Source organism: Odontomachus brunneus, unplaced genomic scaffold, assembly GCF_010583005.1.
Source record: "Odontomachus brunneus isolate Ranch 3 - 2012 unplaced genomic scaffold, Obru_v1 Obru_scaffold_007, whole genome shotgun sequence".
Taxonomy (NCBI): domain Eukaryota; kingdom Metazoa; phylum Arthropoda; class Insecta; order Hymenoptera; family Formicidae; genus Odontomachus; species Odontomachus brunneus.
In genome coordinates this window covers 617,574-634,325 of record NW_022639457.1, presented here as the reverse complement: position 1 = coordinate 634,325, position 16,752 = coordinate 617,574, and the positions used below count along the sequence as shown (strand labels likewise).

At 42.6% G+C, this 16,752-nt stretch overlaps 3 protein-coding genes across 10 annotated transcripts in view; 2 read left to right on the top strand and 1 right to left on the bottom strand.

Annotated features, from left to right (window-relative positions):
• The window catches only part of LOC116853884 (transmembrane protein 230), a 37,218-nt gene that overhangs the window by 1,343 nt on the left and 19,123 nt on the right, over positions 1–16,752 (bottom strand). Inside the window, exon 1 of one of the 5 annotated variants that reach the window (XM_032835193.1) lies at positions 5,244–5,483. The exons of 1 other annotated variant lie outside the window; for it this stretch is intronic. In XM_032835193.1, coding sequence (XP_032691084.1) covers positions 5,244–5,271 — 28 coding nt within the window. In that variant the 5' untranslated portion in view covers positions 5,272–5,483. 3 more of the 5 variants (XM_032835195.1, XM_032835194.1, XM_032835192.1) reach the window with 3 other exon arrangements.
• LOC116853886 lies at positions 2,877–10,327 on the top strand. 3 transcript variants are annotated; one of them, XM_032835197.1, is made up of 3 exons: positions 2,877–4,221; positions 4,791–4,906; positions 10,184–10,327. In XM_032835197.1, the coding sequence occupies exons 1-3, from the start codon at positions 4,044–4,046 to the stop codon at positions 10,226–10,228; spliced, it is 339 nt and encodes a 112-aa protein (XP_032691088.1). In that variant the 5' UTR covers positions 2,877–4,043; the 3' UTR covers positions 10,229–10,327. The 3 variants fall into 3 exon arrangements, 2 of the variants coding, with proteins under 2 accessions (XP_032691088.1, XP_032691087.1); XM_032835196.1 differs by having other exon boundaries at positions 4,791–4,968; positions 10,184–10,295; XR_004380046.1 differs by lacking the exon at positions 10,184–10,327 and having other exon boundaries at positions 4,787–5,138.
• Positions 10,886–16,752, top strand: part of LOC116853883 — a 19,656-nt gene continuing 13,789 nt past the window's right edge. The window contains exons 1-2 of one of the 2 annotated variants that reach the window (XM_032835189.1): positions 10,886–11,023; positions 15,216–15,333. In XM_032835189.1, the coding sequence (XP_032691080.1) occupies positions 15,223–15,333 (111 nt within the window). In that variant the 5' untranslated portion in view covers positions 10,886–11,023; positions 15,216–15,222. Of the gene's footprint in view, positions 11,024–11,289; positions 11,510–15,215; positions 15,334–16,752 lie in introns of those variants that run through there. The other variant, XM_032835190.1, reaches the window with a different exon arrangement.

Genomic DNA, 16,752 nt, shown 5'->3' with positions numbered 1-16,752 from the left:
TGTAAATCGTCAATAGTTCTGTGAAGCTCGACAGAATAATCGCTTAAGAGATCAATCGTCTATGATGATCAAATGTGTACAAATACATGTGTGTACGACACGTTATCGAAAAGTAAGAGTGCATCACGGTCATGATACATCGTCTCTTTTACTCCCTTTTCCTAACTAATTCTCCTCTCTTCTTTTTTCTACCGAGTCTCAAATATATACCTGTTTCTTTTTCAGTTTTATAAATGCACATTAATTCAGTGACAAAAAAATTGTTTCGTATTGGAACGGTGTCCAAGATTTTCCTATTCGTTTATCTTATCTTACGCATCGTCGAGTAAATAATAAATGTTTTTACCATCGAATTATCTCGTCGTGATCGAATTGCACGAAGAACATGTTCGTGGCTCGTGCGCTAAATCGCAATACACTACGTCGTATGGAATATTTATGTCAAACAAGTGGCACGGAGTGACTTAACAACAGAAAGATCGATCGCTACGACCTAAATGCAACTACAAAATACATATAGTGATAACGTAAGCGCATCGAACACTTCGGAATATAATCGAAAACAATGGATCACGAGGAAACACCGGACACGTTCTCGTGCGTCATGAGCTGAAACTTGACGTAGCAGCACTTGTCAGCTGGTCGGAAAATTACGATTGTCGAATTCATTGCTGGCTCGCATTATCGAATAAAAAAAAATGCGATCCATTACACACTGCAAATGTTTTAAAGCGACATGTAGACCAATCATGGCTTTCTTTTAAGCGCTTCATAGCGTTTGCAGCGCCTAATGGATCGCTTCGTCTACAAGAGGTATCGTAAGTCTTAAGAATTAGCCAATCATAGTCGAGTATTACTAGAATATCGGCCATGATTGCCCGACTCTTATGATACCTATTGTAGACTATGGGTGGGACCCGATTGACCACGATACGATTGGACACAGATTGTAATGATTGGTTCGACCTAGTAATTCACTAGATAATTCTTTTCATCGGTTGGTTGTGTCCAATCGTACTGTGGTCAATCGGAACGCTCCCGTAGACTATTAGTCTATTCTTTTCATGCCCGTTTCTACCAACTTTCGTTAATTTAACCGGCTGGTTATTTCAACAGAATTGATCAATCAAATTTTTCGTTAGTCAGAACTGACAAATGCGATTGGTCAATTTCGTTGGAATAACCAGCCGGTTAAATTAACTAAAGTTAGAAACGAGCATCAGTTGCACTGCCGAACTGGTTCAATAAGTTAAAGTGAGATAAGTATATTTTTTCTCACTCTTATTGCGGCTGCGTTTGGAAACGTCACTCGAGTACTCTTCCTCTCTTTTTATCTCACTCTTGTATCTCGCTTACTCCAACGTAACGGGTACACTTGGGTGACGTTTCCGAACGCAGCCGGCACCAGTTTAGCAGTGCAACTGAAAAGAACAGACCACATGTCTCATAGGTAGAGAGAGACAAACTCGATTTTTCAAGCGTTTGTGAACTCATATATCTTGCCCAATGGGAACATTCTCTCATTGAAAACGGATTCTTCCATTGAACAAGACGGAGGAGTTCACAAACTCACTCAAATAATTACGGATGACCTTTCTGTATGAATGCAGATATACGTAGAGGAATAGATAGGAATAGTTTGTTCTTACTGTAACAATTGGGTCTATGTTAATATATTGTTAAACTTAGTTTATCAGAGAAAAGATATGTACTTGCATTTGACACTTATGCCCGTATTCATAGGGTGCGTTCCGTTTCCACGCAAGATGCGCATGAAACGCAGCGTTAGAGTGACAGAGATACGAGAGTGAGATAAAAAGAGAGGGAGAGCACTCGGGTGAGCTTGTGAATCTAGGTTAGGTTAGTTCTCGAACGCATGAGATCGCATGGACTGCACTACCTCGGAGCTGAGGCAGTTCATGCGTTCGAGAACTAACTTAACCTAGGTTCGAGAACCTCACCCGAGTGCTCTCCCTCTCATTTTATCTTACTTTCATATCTCTGTCACTCTAACGCTGCGCTTCATGCGCATTATGCGTGGAAACGGAACGCACCCATAGTCAGGCCTTATGGCTCCTGCACACAGGACGCGGTAATGCTTGCAGCAGTGGAAGTTCGCGCGACAGCCAATCAATATGCTGCTTTCCGTAATAATCTTTTAGCTCTTACGGAAAAACAACATATTGATTGGCTGTCGCGCGGACTTCCGCCGCGCGACAAGCATTACCGCGTCCTGTGTGCAGAAGCCATTACATTTAAGGCTTTCTTAAGTTCATCTTCAGATGTTCTGTAGCCAATAAAATAATCTGTAGAACATCTGAAGATGAATTTAAGGCCTTAAATATAAGGCCTGATTATAAATACAGGCATTAAACACTTTTCTGGGTACCTATTATGAACTTTTTTGGAATCAATTCCGATCGGAATAATTCCGTTTCCCCTAGAAAAGATAATAGAAATCTAGGAAATAACTGAACTTTTCCGATCGGAATTGATTCCGAAAAGTTCCATAATACGTGCCTTGGGCTCTTATTCTTGAAATAGTTGCGTATACGTAAGTTTTACTGCGCAGTTATTTTATGGTATGATTAAATCTGCGCAATAAAACTTACGTATATGCAACTATTTCAAGAATAAGGGCCCTGGGCTCCCCTATTCTTGAAATTTTTGGGTATACGTAATTTTCATTGCGCAGCTATTTTATGGTATGATTAAGCTTGCGCAGTAAAACTTACGTATACGCAACTATTTCAAGAATAAGGGCCCTGGGCTCCCCTATTCTTGAAATTTTTGGGTATACGTAATTTTCATTGCGCAGCTATTTTATGGTATGATTAAGCTTGCGCAGTAAAACTTACGTATACGCAACTATTTCAAGAATAAGCTGCAATCTCATAGTATGTATTTTCCGCGTATCGCGTAACCAATAGATTTCGACGTTTAGAATTTCTGTTGGAACTTCTAAAAGAATAGAAAGATGTGATTGGTTACGCGGTTTTGCGTTACGTGAAAATACGTGCCATGGGACTTCAGTCTAAGGGTGGAGTCCTATGGCACGTATTTACGCGTAACCGTGTAACCAATCACATTTTTCTATTTTTTTATAAGTTCCAACAGAAATACTAAACGTCGCAATTTATTGGTTACGCGGTACGCGGAAAATACATGCCATGGGACTTCAGCCTAAGAGCGTTGGAAGAGTACCTATTATGAACTTCTTCGGAATCAATTCCGATCGGAAACATTCGGTTATTTCCTAGATTTCTACTGTCTTTTCTAGAGGTAACGGAATTATTCCGATCGGAATTGATTCCGAAGAAGTCCATAATAGGTACCCTGATTTGTGGCGTAACTAGCCTTATCTGTAACCTAGCTTTTCTTACTTATTCTTATATCCATAAGTACTTTCCAATATCCATTGCCAATACTCAAAATCTATAGTTCATGTCACGTATACTATGGATTTTCAGTACTGATAGTGAATATCGAGACACAACCTGTATCCACGCTCTGACATCCGGAACCAATTAAAGATCGAGTTTGTCTCTACGAGATTCTTTATGGCTAAGTTCGTCTTGCACGCTTTCATGTTGAAAATATCATTTTATCTTTATCGCTCATTATGGACGCGGTCCAACAATCGCTACAAATGCTGCGCAGCGTTTCTCCCTCTTGTTCTATTCCTCGGATTCGAATGAAGAAAAAGAAAGAAGTAAAAACACTACAAAGCATTTGCAGCGTCCGCTGGACCGTATCCTATATACCGAAGGAAAATAGAATGATGCTTTCAGCATGAGAAAACGTGCAAGATGAACTTATATCGAACAAAATTGCGCATCAGCGATAAAATAGATGGCACATAGAAAAACGTAAATAGTAAACTTAAGCGATAAGAATAATTGGCCAATCATAGTCGATGATTCTTCTTACGGTTCAAGAATAATCGATTGTAATTGGCCAATTTTCTTAATTGCTTAAGTTTTATTGTTCACACTTTTTCGTGTGTTACGGCCCTACGTCGTTACTCGCTGAGCCGCTGCAAGATGACGCCACAGTGTCGGATGATCGTCGCTGCCATCTGTGACGCCGTGAAGGAAACTAAGCAAAATCAAGCGCAAACGGTAGACGAAAGGACGAGTGCCGGAATTTCAGTGTTTCTTTCGAAAAAAGGAACGATAAATCCGACGATACGAGTGCCGGTAGGAAGGTCGTCGTACGCAGGTATATATTTATCACTTGATTTGCGTTGTCACCGAGTGATTAATACCGAAATCGTAAACTTGTCGCGCTGCCAAATGCAATTAACGCGCATGTGTGACGCCGCTCGTGTAGAAACACGGATATACTTTTCTTGATACACGGTGGAGGATCGTGCTGCTCTCTAAACATGACGATTTTGAAATTCCCCGCGAAGCCCGTCCCTGGCGAAGAAGACACACTCTCTTTAAGTCTAATAACACTCTCATTACACTCTTCCGGATTTATAGAGAGGAGTGTATTGAGATGAGTATATACCGAGAATGTGCGCTTTTCGCCAGGCGATTTACCTACCGCGCCGCCATACTATTATCACTGTTGATTCACCGTGCATTTATGTTTCCCTACTTTCACGTTTAGAACAATCGCTCTCGCTCGTTAGATTTCGTGCGAGACCTTGACAGGTGGCGTAATTTTGACGCATAATTTTCGCACGCGACGCGGTTGTACGCGAAAGTCACATAACACGTCAACATAGCACTCGGCAATATCAATTGCGAATCCGTTTGTACGACAACTTCTTTGGCAGGCAGCCACCGGCGACCTGGATGATCAGAGGACGCACGGCCGGCGATGGCGAACTAAAGTTCAAGGATGCAACCACCACGTCGGACATGAGAATGCAAGCGACACCGCGAGGACTGCGACTGTGAGTCCGAATGGAAGCTCGCGATCTTGTCTTCGCGGGAAGGCAGCGAGTATCGATCGATCGTAAATATCAGCCGAATTACGTTCACGATAGCGTTGCAACGACGTTACGGAAGCTCTCGGTCACTCGAGCGTCGCATTAAATGTCACGGTCAAGTGTCATGCTGGATTCGGACGTGAGTGCTCGGCACACGGGGTATCACTCACTGACAGACTGGCAGGTGGACAGATAACAGACAGATAGACAGACAGACGGACGAGTCCCGGGAGTCAGAGAGAGTCGTCGAGTAGACCGCTCAAAGGATCACCCCGGCTCGGTTGCGCGGCTTGCTCCCTACCGAGTACAGATCCTTGGTATCCTGGCATAGCGATCGACGTAGCACGCGCCGCACTCGATGCTCGTTGACATAGCAAACTCTAGCCTTGAGACTTCTTCTTGGTGATTTCGCTCGTCCTCTTGGTCGGTCGTTTGGTCGTCCGTCCGTCCGTTTGTCTGTTCGTTCGTTCGTCGTCGGATCGATCTGGCAGAGTAGCCTCTCGCAGGAGGCTGTGCGCTTTCCCCGCGACGCTTACGACACAGTGTGCTCGTCGGGAGGGTCGCGGGAGACACGAGGGGGCACAGGGAGAGGGAGGGCGAGCGAGGGTGGATCGCGTTCCGCGATGCGCAGTAAACGCCGGGCACGTACGTGCCAGAACGAAAAGAGCACCCGGCGAAAGCAAACGGAGAGTGATCGTAATTGAACCTCCGTCTCAATCATACGCTAATAGCGCTCGGATATCCATCCAAATTGTCTGTGGACCATTGGCGTCGCTTCCGCGAGTTTATTTCGGTGCCGCTACTTGAATCCACTCCTATCCGCTGGATTGTAATGAGAATTCGGACTTTAAGAAATAAGACATGCGCGGAGTAGATGAATAAGACGCCCTCGCGATCGTGCGGCGCGTGAGATGCAATTTAGACGTATAGAACGGATCGTCTCAAGGAGAGAGAACCTCGTGCAAAATTATAGACTCGGTCCACCTTCGTTACGAACATCACGTATCTCCGATTAAAAAGCACGTAGACAAATATTCCGGTCCGAAAAGAAAAAAAAATAAAGAGCACAGAGAGAAAAGAGAAGCGAGACACGCGCTGCGGCCGCGCAATCTTCTCCATCGTTCTCCGCACCACCGCCAGATCACGAAAGCACGAGAACGAGAACGATGTTTTCAAGACTTCAACGTTTCGTGACTTCTCGCCGTAAGGCGAATTTCTTCCGGCCATATTTTGCGTAATAACAGTGTTCGTAACACGGCCTCACGTGCATAAAGCGCGTTGTCTTTCGTACGCTTATAAGCTCGTCTGCGATACGAGCTAGAAGTAATCTTGACGCATACGTCGAAATAAGAAATAAAACTAATTTATTGCTCATTGGCCTTGCACCCTAGCCTTCTTACACCGGGAGTATTTCTTTTACTTAAAAGAAATACTCCCGATGCAGGGGAATTGGAGTAGTGGCGCGTAGGCGGAATATAAATTGGTTTTATTTCTTCAATTTACGCCAAAGCTCACTGCTAGCCTTATTTTAGTAAGTTACTATTAGTAAGTTGCGATAGTACGTTGCGATAGTAAGTTGCGATAATACGCCGAGGGGAACAGGATAGGGGAGGGGAAAGACGGGGTAGATAGTTGTAGCTGAGGGTAAAAAAAACTATAGTAAGGAGGAACAATGAGCGCAGATAATGGACTGGATTGATGAATATACTCGCGTTTTGACGTTAACTCGAGATCTCGAATCTCCACTAACATACACGCGTGAGATAACGATAGAGAGAAAGAGAGAGAGAGAGAGAGAGAATAATAAAATATATCACACATGCGCAGCTCGTTGTCCTCGTATCACAAGTAAACTCGCGTTTACGAGTCGCTGTTTTTACGACATTTACGAATTACCGTCGCTTCATACCGCGACAACAAAGATTGCACACTCAAAAGAATGTTTTGCTGGTCCAGGTGGAATCCTAAATGTCAAGTTAAAATTATTATTCAAATGTCAGTTAAAATTTATCGCTGGTTTTTTTATCCGCTACAAAATTGTCTGTGGTACGTAGAATTTACAGCGGAGCGGCATTCCAGCAATACTTGCAGGCAAATTTGGGTCCCGTTATCAATTATTAATCTGGCCTTAATCTAGATGGGCGCCACAGAGAGACTTTCCAGCTAAATTTCACAAATAGTTTAGATAAGAATTCTGTCTCTGTCATCTATGTTAATTAAATACAAAACATACGCGATATTGCAGTGTTTGCTAGTCATTTATTTTATTTTAGAAAGCTAATTTCTCATATCTAAATAATTTTTGATTATGAAAATATAAATATTTTCAGAGTTAGAAAAGTTACTATTTAAAAGTAACTAGTTACAGTTACAATTCCCTTTGCTGAAAATGTAACTAGTTACAGTTACAAGTTATTGGCTATGAAAAGTAGCTCGTTACAGTTACATTTACTCAAAAAGTAACAGGTAGTTACTTTTAAGTTACTTTCTCGAAATAATTGTAAATTATTATTGTAAATACAAAAATCTTACATTTTAAGCTTTACTAAAATATGAGAATTGAATTTTATAATTAATATGTATCACATTAATTAGTCAACCTACTTAACAAATTTCAAATCTGTACTTAATATAATAAAAATTTAATGATAGCCTTATAGAGGTAAAAGAATTTAATCACATGCTCCATACATACGTTGATAAATTTCCCAGATAGCATAGATAATTTAAATAGAATTTAAAGAGAATTTAAAGAGAATTCAGTCGTAAGTCACTAATTCTAAGTTCATTTTTAAATGCATACAGAATTCCTTGAAGTAAACTCTGAACAATTTTTGCATCTGAAAATGAACTCAAAATTGATGACATACGACTACATTCTTTTTTAATTATTTTTTAATTCTCTATGCTATTTGGGTTATTAAATCAATATACGACTCAGATAGCACAGAGAGTTAAAAAAGAATTCAGTCGTATGTTACCAATTTTGAGTTCATTTTTAGATACAAAAAAAATTCTTTTCACTGAACTGAATTTTGAAGAATTCTTTTTGCATCTGAAAATGAATTCAGAATTGGTGACATACGACTGAATTTTTTTTTAACTCTCTGTGCTTTCTGGGGATTACTATATAATTTTTATTTTATTTTACGTTCTCCAAGTAACTATTAAAATAAAACTGTAACTGTTAAAAAAGTTATATATTTCTCGTATATAGATAATTTTCGCTATGACTGCAAGATCATTTTTTTGAGTGCATGAGAACACGAGCAACGAAGTGTCCGACATAAAACGCTACATCATTCCGCAGGCTTTACGCCAAGTGTTCCGTCAGACGCGAGATTTACGCGCGCTATTTCCGTCTTTGTGTGAATTTTCGTGCGATATTCTCTAGTGGTAAAACACGTATTATATGCATTTCGCGTTTTTCAAACAGTTTTCGTTTCGCTCGTTATCAACTGTGATAAATAAACGCAAAATAAACGCGTATATTTTCATTGCTTCCGTTAATACTATACACTATTCAATTCTGTATGATATTTTTGCTTTTCTCTCTCACTCTTTATTTTTCTACTAGCTTAAACTACTCAATATTGCCCAAGCTATGACAAAGTGTCTATGACAAAGTGGATAAAATCAGGAAGAGGGGGTGGGATGTCCAGGTTTCAGGATAGTTTATATTTTCCGCAGGATCTTCTAGAGAATAATTATGTCAAATTTAGTTCAGAACCCGATTTAGTGTTTAGGAATTAATAGGGAATACACACACAGACATTCTATTTTATATAGTATATTTCTTTCTTTGTTTCCTATTGTTTCAATATATAACATACAATAGCTACTTGTTTCTATTGTATAACATACAATAACGCATTAGTAAGAATTCATTTCATCGCGCGTAACACGAAGCACAAACCGACGATAATTACTCGCACCTTCGACATTTAAATGGAAACGCGCCGTGGCTTTGAAATATTTTTCACGTCGCATGCAAACGCTACTCGAAATTCGAGCCGTTATCGCCCGGTTGGCGTCCGTCCAGAATTTTAATTCGCGCGTTATCACCCGGAGAATATCAATCACGCACCTTAAATTGCTCGTGAAACAGATCCACACGTGCGAAGAGCAGATCCTGCTCTCTTGAAGAACGGATACGTTGCTCTCTTGGGTATCGATCCGGGGTTGGATATCAGTCACGATAATTTTTCATAAGCTTGTGACGCAGAGGCGACAGGCGGGACCTGCAATCTTGGCTTTCGCTGCAACTGCACGGGACTTTTTCGGGAGGCAATGCGGAGTCCCCGTGCGGCTCTGCGCAACGAGAAACGCCGAGCGTGCCGCACAGGGGTATAGAAATTATACGTTTCATTTAATCGTCGCGGTAGCGGCACGCGCGTATTGTGACGTCAGTGCTTCATTTGCGATTAGCCTAGAGCCGTTGTTGTCGCGATCACATTCAACCGTGATCTTCGTCAACGATACACTGACAGACAGTGCTTGACATTTGTGGCGATCATTGCATAGTGACATAATTACAGCCAGGAAGTCTATTTCTAGCAGCGAACGCTGCTATTACTAATAATGCGTTATGAACACATCGTTTTATATGTACACTGCTTTTTTCTCAGATCAAGAGAAAAATATACTTGACGTCGAAGATAATTACATATTACAATAATGAATTATTTCTTCTTTTGGTGTATTCGATTCTCATGTACATATACAGACTTAGCATTTGCATTATTGGCACTGCGATTTTCAGCCGTTTCCAGATGCGAGGTACACGTTTGACAATCGTAGGCACTGAGTGTTCAGGAATACAGTCAGTGTCATATCATTATCTAGATCCAGAATTACACGATTTTCAACCTTATGTGTAAGGTTGAAAATTGTGTAATTCTCTAGGGAATAATGGTACGGCATATGTGTGTGACGCTGACTGTATAGTAGGCTGCAAAACGGTTTGGACACGATAACGTTGAAAGCTCATCAAACTGTCAAAATTGGGAATCATTACTGACGGACATTTACACAGAACCAATATAATTAATGATATAATTAAGAACATTAAATAATACAGCATATAATAATATTAATAATAATTAAAGATATAATTATTGAGCAAGTGAGTCAGTGATGACTTTTAATTTTGACACGTTGACCTATGTAGACCCTCTCAGATACTTTCAAATGACAGGCGCAGACGGGCGTCCCCGCTGCATAAATTTCTGACTGCCACAGGATCGCTACCGGGCTCGACACGCTCTCTGCACGCGGCGCTCTTAACGACCCTTCGAGGCACCTTCATACCTATCATTACCAGTCACGTTCGACGGACAGTCAGCCGTGGTAGCTGGTGATAAAACGCGCGCGTCGCGCCATCATTTCCCCGACGGGAAAATTGCGACCGAGGATGGTTGGCTCAGCTGGCTCGCCTGTACTATGACTACGTCATCATCACGGCCCTGCGACACATCGGCAGGCCCTCTCTCCAAGGGCGCCGCAGCTTTCAAACGCGGCACTGCCGGCGCCGCGACGCCTGCGCGTCGTCCCGACGACTCACGGTGCATGGAGGACGACGATGGCTCAGGGGCGGCAGTGCGGGTTCAGGGGGCGGCGAGGGTGGGTGCCTCCTCCGTTGGAACTACCCCTTGACAACAGGCCGCGACCATTCTCTCACCCTCGGCGAGCCCCGCGCCGTGCACTTCGCCTCGCGCACACACGATTCCGCGCGATCAATCGAGTGCGTGGTGCGTGAGATCGGTGATCCCGTGTGCGGTCCGGAACTAACGTCGTCGCCGTCGCCGTCACCGTCGCCGCCACCGCCGCCACCACCGCCGCCACCACCACCGCCGCCGCCGCCACCACCACCACCACCACCACCACCACTACGACTAGCACCACCACCACCACCAGCACTGTCGTCGTCGTCGTCGTCGTCGTCGTCGTCGTCGTCGTCGTCGTCGTCATCGTCATCGTCGTCGCTGCCGTCTCCGCGTCGTCGTCGTCGTCGTTCTTCTCCTCTCGGGGAGGATCCGCGCGACGCGCACGGAACGTGAACGACAGCTCCCGCTCGTTCAGGTAAATCGATCAACGCACACACGAATCCGCCTGGCATGGCACACAACGCACACAGTTGCGACATACCGGCGAGATTTCCAATCCGCAACGCGGTGCGGCGTGACACGACGCGACGAGACGCTACGCGCGAAGATGCAGTGGTGTGCATCTGGATTGGGCACCCTCGAGCCTGGGTTAAGGGCTCGAGGGGGCACGCGGGGCCTGCACAGCACGCGTCAGGCTGGTGAGACCGGCACGACGCGGCACGGCGCGGCGCGTCACGTCACGTCACGTCGCTCGCGTACCGCCGGTAACGTGTGCGCGTAGTAATACGTAATACCTCGGAGTAACGTGTGTACTTGAGAAGGAATGCGTACCGGTCGTTCCTCGCCTCCCGTGACGATCGCTAGGACGTTTTTCCCGGGTGTGATTGTGTGCCCTTTCTGGTCGCAGGGACTGTCGCAGGGAAGTCGGTCGCGCTCTCCTGTTTTATCTCGCGTTATCAGTGTACGTTACGATTTATTCCAGCTCCATGAGGATAATATGTTTCTCTCTCTCTCTCTCTCTCTCTCTCTCTCTCTCTCTCTCTCTCTCTCTTTTCCTCCCTACCTTTCTTTTCCTTTCTTCCTCTTGCCCGACATTTGATGCTGCAGTTTGACTATCGCGCCGGCGATTATCGTTAAGAGAAACGCTTTCGCATTTTTGCCGCGACGCACGGTGTGAACTACCGCTTTTTTAATTTCCGTCGATAAAATATGCAGATAGGTCGGCGGCCGTTTCGCGACAGAGAGAAGGGGAGAATAATCTCGCGGCTTCGTGTATGTGTGTATGTGTGTGTAGAATTTGGCGCAATTTTGTATTAATAACGCGCGTTTAAGGGAGAAGCGGAAAATGCGGATCGCCGATGAAAATATCACGATAAGTGTCGCTAAGCGACAGATAACCGCCGTGATAACATTGTCTACGAACGATTACTCGCTAGCATAACCGATGACGGCTTCCATAATAAATGAGCGCGGAATTGTTTGCTAGCATTGCACGCCGCATAAATTATTCAGTTTGCCGGCGGATAAAAGGTAATAAATTATAAATTTACGAAATTACGCACGGCCAATCCGTACGTAGCACGGGGAATATTCGTCCGCGCGTATCGCCCGTCTCGATCGTCATGATTTGCATGACGTCTCGTCCACTAAGAGGAGAAAAAGAAGAAAGGAAAAAAAAAGAACGGGAAAACATAGAAAAAAAATCTTCAAATTACTAAGAAATCAGTGCGATAACGATAACTGGTATCGCGCGGTCCTTCCTTTTTTTCCTTTTTTATAATATACTTCCTATAGTAACAGATAAACGCATAAATAATCCCATAGATTCGATAAACGCAGATCAATTCGTATGTCTAACTCAGACTGTGTGCAAGCGAGTTATGGACTCATGGATACCGGTTCCGACCCCTCAGTCTAAGATTGTGCGTCGTCGTCGTCGTCGAAACGTAAGAGGCTTTACCGTCCACAATTGAGTATTTCGCGAAGGTTACGCTGACCCACATCGGTATTAGCGTATAAATATCGTCGAGAGCAGGTTTCACGAGAGAGAAAGAGAGAGAGATTTGTCACCTGTCCGCACGATGTGAATATACGTGCCGACATAATATATTCATCGTTCATTAGACTCGTCACGGAAATGGGCTCCACCTATCCACGAGACGATAATTTAATTAATCGATCATTAACTTTTATTTAACTCATACTTGAAACGACCCGGCGCGTACCTCGAAGGTAACTAGCTGGTCTGACGGATAAATTTGCGGAACTTTTGCCGATAGTTATACCACGATAGTTATGGCACGATTGTGCGAATCGCGCGCACTTGTCCGCCGCCGAGTGTTTAGCAAGAATGAAAAATTAACGTTTAAATCCACCCGAGTTTCAATGCGCGCGCGCGTATGTGTATGTGTGTGTAAACCGCGAGCGACTGCACGCAATAATTCAGGCCTTGAAAAAAGTTCAAGTTGCGGAGTTTCAGCCTATAATAATGCGGATTAACGCCAGACTCGCCAAATTGCTCGCGATTTATTATTATACGCAAACACTCCGCCGATATGCATCGACGAGAACGATCCGCGGAAACTAAAAACCTGGCGTGGCGATATTAAATAAAGGCCGAGGGACCACGTCGTCGCGTGCTTTCGCCAATATCACACGAGGTCTCCTTCTTTGCGCCGCGTGAGTTTCCCAAGTATCACGGGCAAGTGATTTAGCGTCGTCCTTGGCCGAAAATTACGCGTTAATCCCTCACGTGGAAATTCAGGTAAAAGTACCAATGGCTGGAGGCACGTGCCTAATCCTGGACATTTTTTCCTCATCTGGACATTCTGCTTTGGTCTTTAAATGCGAATACTTAAAATTTCAACATAAAATATCTACATATTGGACGTATAAATATAATAATATTCTATGTTAAAGTTTAAGTATTTATATTTTGAGAACTGAAACGAATATTTATTAATATTATCTTATGAAGAGAATGAATCCCCCAGGCATTTTTATTGTTTTGATCTTCGATCCTGCATTACTAAGTTGTCGTAAAAGTATGACAGCAAATCGAAAATTTCTAGAAATCGTAATGTTCGCGTTGCTGAAGTCGCCTCATCCCTGTCTACCTTCTTAGTTTAATAATCTAGGATTAAGTATGAATATTTAAAGCTTTCAAATCAAACAAAAGATATATTTATATGAGAATATTTAGATATATTCTATGTTGAAAGTTTAAATATCCCAATTTAAAAACCAAAATAAAATAACAATGTCCAGAATTATCTGACTCGAAATTTTACCCCCTCTTTCAACCTGAACCTTCTAACGTTTGTACATTCTAAAGGATCAGTGTTATGCTTAACACTAGACTACCGACGATTAACGATCTATTTCTATAAGAGTTAAAATAGCAGTGTTTTGAAAAAAAATACACGATGCAGGGGAAAACATTTATTTACCTTTTAAATATTTATTTACCTTTTTTTAGTTTCATTCAATTAAAGATATAAAATGCGCTGTTATAAATACGCGTAATTTTTATCATAAATTACAAACCCGCCGTTTTGACTGCTTTGTAGTAAAAATATAATGTTTCAGGTAGTTTCAGTTAATACACATGTAAACTTACAAATAAACCTACCCAAAAGTCTCCGATTTCTTTCTAATTTGGCACAAATGTGAAAGTACAAAAAATATTTAGGTCATATTTTTTCATTTTGACCTACTTTGAGTTTTACAGGCAGTTTATAGTTTTTTAATATTCTCACTCCTATCATCAATAAGTGCAATAAAAATGCATAAGAAATAAAATTGAATTAAACAAGATATAGGCGTTTTTGGTTTGCTGGTTATGAATATGAAGTCAAATGTGTAAAATTATTTGTATAAGTAATAAAATGTTTAAACAAAACATGTAAAAAGTTAAAAAATTATTTATCAAATTTACAAATAATTTCTCGGTTTGGCCGAGATTCGAACCATTTTTGGCTAATTTAGCACAGATTTGAAATGTTTCGGTTGAAATCTCGACTAAAGAAATTCAGAATGGTTCGTGTCTCAGCTATGCCGATTTTGTTAAAATTATTTAGCTATATCTTGTATTCAATTTTATTTCTTATGTATTTTTATTGTTTTTGTTAATGTTAGGAATGAGAACATTAAAAAGCTATAAATTGCAGTGAAACTCAAAGTGAGCCAAAATAAAAAAAAATATAATCTAAATATTTTTTGTATTTCTATATTTGTGCCAAATTAGAAAGAAATCGGAGTGCACCTTTTTGGGTAGGTTTATTTATTAATACTTAGCGTCTCTAAATGGCAGAAAACACAAAATGTCGCTTGTAAGTTCCAAGAGGACCTCGTGGCAATGTCAATAATTTAAATAGCCTTAAAATAATTTGATATAGGCTTTAGATATTAGATAGGCATTAAGTGGAATATGAAGGTCCAAACAGGATCAAAATTTTGACTCGGGTAGGACTGCGCATCCTGGAATTGGTACTTTTACCTGAGACCGATGCGATTATTGCAATCTGGCAGCCAAATACTTGTCAAGATATCGAGTCCATATCGATTCTCCATCCCGAGGATCGCGAAATCGATCGGTGAATCGTTCCTCCGCATTTCCTGTGAGTGAGGAGAGCGATCGATTCGCGCAATAATCTTTCAACGATTAGTTTCAGTATGGAGTGCCCCGAAGCGGTAGAACGAGGTCGGAATTTTCGTCTACTCGCTGAAGAGGAGCTGTCTCAACTTTTGGACGTGCTCACGGGATACCTGCCCGAATCGCTCAAGGTACGTGTATCGTTCCAGCTCACGATCGTTCGCCCCCTGTTACCTGCAGTCATAGATACAAGCGTTTTCCGCATCCGGATAGCTCTCTGCAAATTGCGCAATCCGACACCTCGCGTCCCGCGTCTTCCCGCGTCGCCCTCTCGACACGATTTCTCCTCGTGAATTGCTAAACTCGCTCGATACACAGCGACGTTAACACGGCACTCTGATACCGAGGCGCCTCATTAATTGGCGCGTAAGACGCAATTAACCGCGTGCGTCGCGAATCAGATGCACCGGCCGACACGGGGAGCCAATTGAACGAGATAAAGAGCCGGGAATTGTTCGCCGTACCGTTGATTACACGATTTTCTCTTGTGTTCTCGAGCTAATCGATGGAAATCAGCACGGCGTTCAATGCGTCAATTTCGTGTTTGACGTTGACGAAGGTAAAAAAAAAATATATAAAAGAGAAGGTAAAAAAAAATGTCTGTTATCCTAGAGTTAACAAGTCCCCTTGACGTTTACCGATGACGGCGAAGTAGCGTGGAAAACGTACAGCTACAGGCAATATTTTTGCTGGGATCGCCAATCGTTTAAAGCAGAATAATAATGATACGATAGCAGATATTTTTGATCGGCTGCATTTCGCTCTCTCTCTTTCTCTCTCTCTTTCCCTCTCTCTTACGAAGATCTCCGGCAGAATTGCGACATTATTATTCGAAATCGGTGCGAGTGCACACATATGACATTTGATTGGGTAATTAATGTCCGGCATTTAATTTTCTTAGCACGCACGCGCTATTAGCCCTTCTGCCCGGAGCGTCTCGTTAGCAGGTTCGACGGATATTGGAGCTCGTTACGTCCGTTCAAGACTCAAGGGAAGAACGGGCTGCGTCCGTCGAAGATGGCTAATTACTGCACATTCAGCGTGCAAATTAGTCTGCGTTTAGTCTGCAAACGACCTCAGTCGACGCAAAGAGCAATACGTTGAACTAACAATCACTCTACCGATCAATAATACAATTAAAGAGACGCGGAAAGCGACGGGAATTCGCGCGACCGAGCGAAAAAGCGAGAGACAGACAGAGAGAGAAAGAGAGAGAGACGAGAGCCGGACTGACGCGGAACCCATTATTTTAGAACCCTTGTAATAAATGCTCTCGCTTCCGCGTCGGGTTGTGTGCACTTTTACTCGTGTAACAATAACGTCTCGAAATCGATATGACTCGGCGCGCACCGTCAGCGCGTATATTTTTAGCCAGTCGACAGTCCAGGATAAAACATAAATTTCTATAAAGGGGTTACACATCTGGGAGTGTCACGCGTACACGCGCTTACAAAGCAACGAATCGCAAAAGTGTTAACGCTATTATTGTTGGCTCCCCTTTCTCTCTCTCTCTCTCTCTCTCTCTCTCTCTCTCTCTCTCTCTCTCTCTC

What these genes read in the sequence shown, in the direction of transcription:
- LOC116853886 (XM_032835196.1), top strand. Translation starts at nt 4,044, where the DNA reads ATGACGCCACAGTGTCGGATGATCGTCGCTGCCATCTGTGACGCCGTG. An exon ending in AGGAAGGTCGTCGTACGCAG is followed by an intron (nt 4,222 to 4,790) that starts GTATATATTTAT and finishes TTTGGCAGGCAG; the next exon opens with CCACCGGCGACCTGGATGAT. An exon ending in GCAGCGAGTATCGATCGATC is followed by an intron (nt 4,969 to 10,183) that starts GTAAATATCAGC and finishes TGACTGCCACAG; the next exon opens with GATCGCTACCGGGCTCGACA.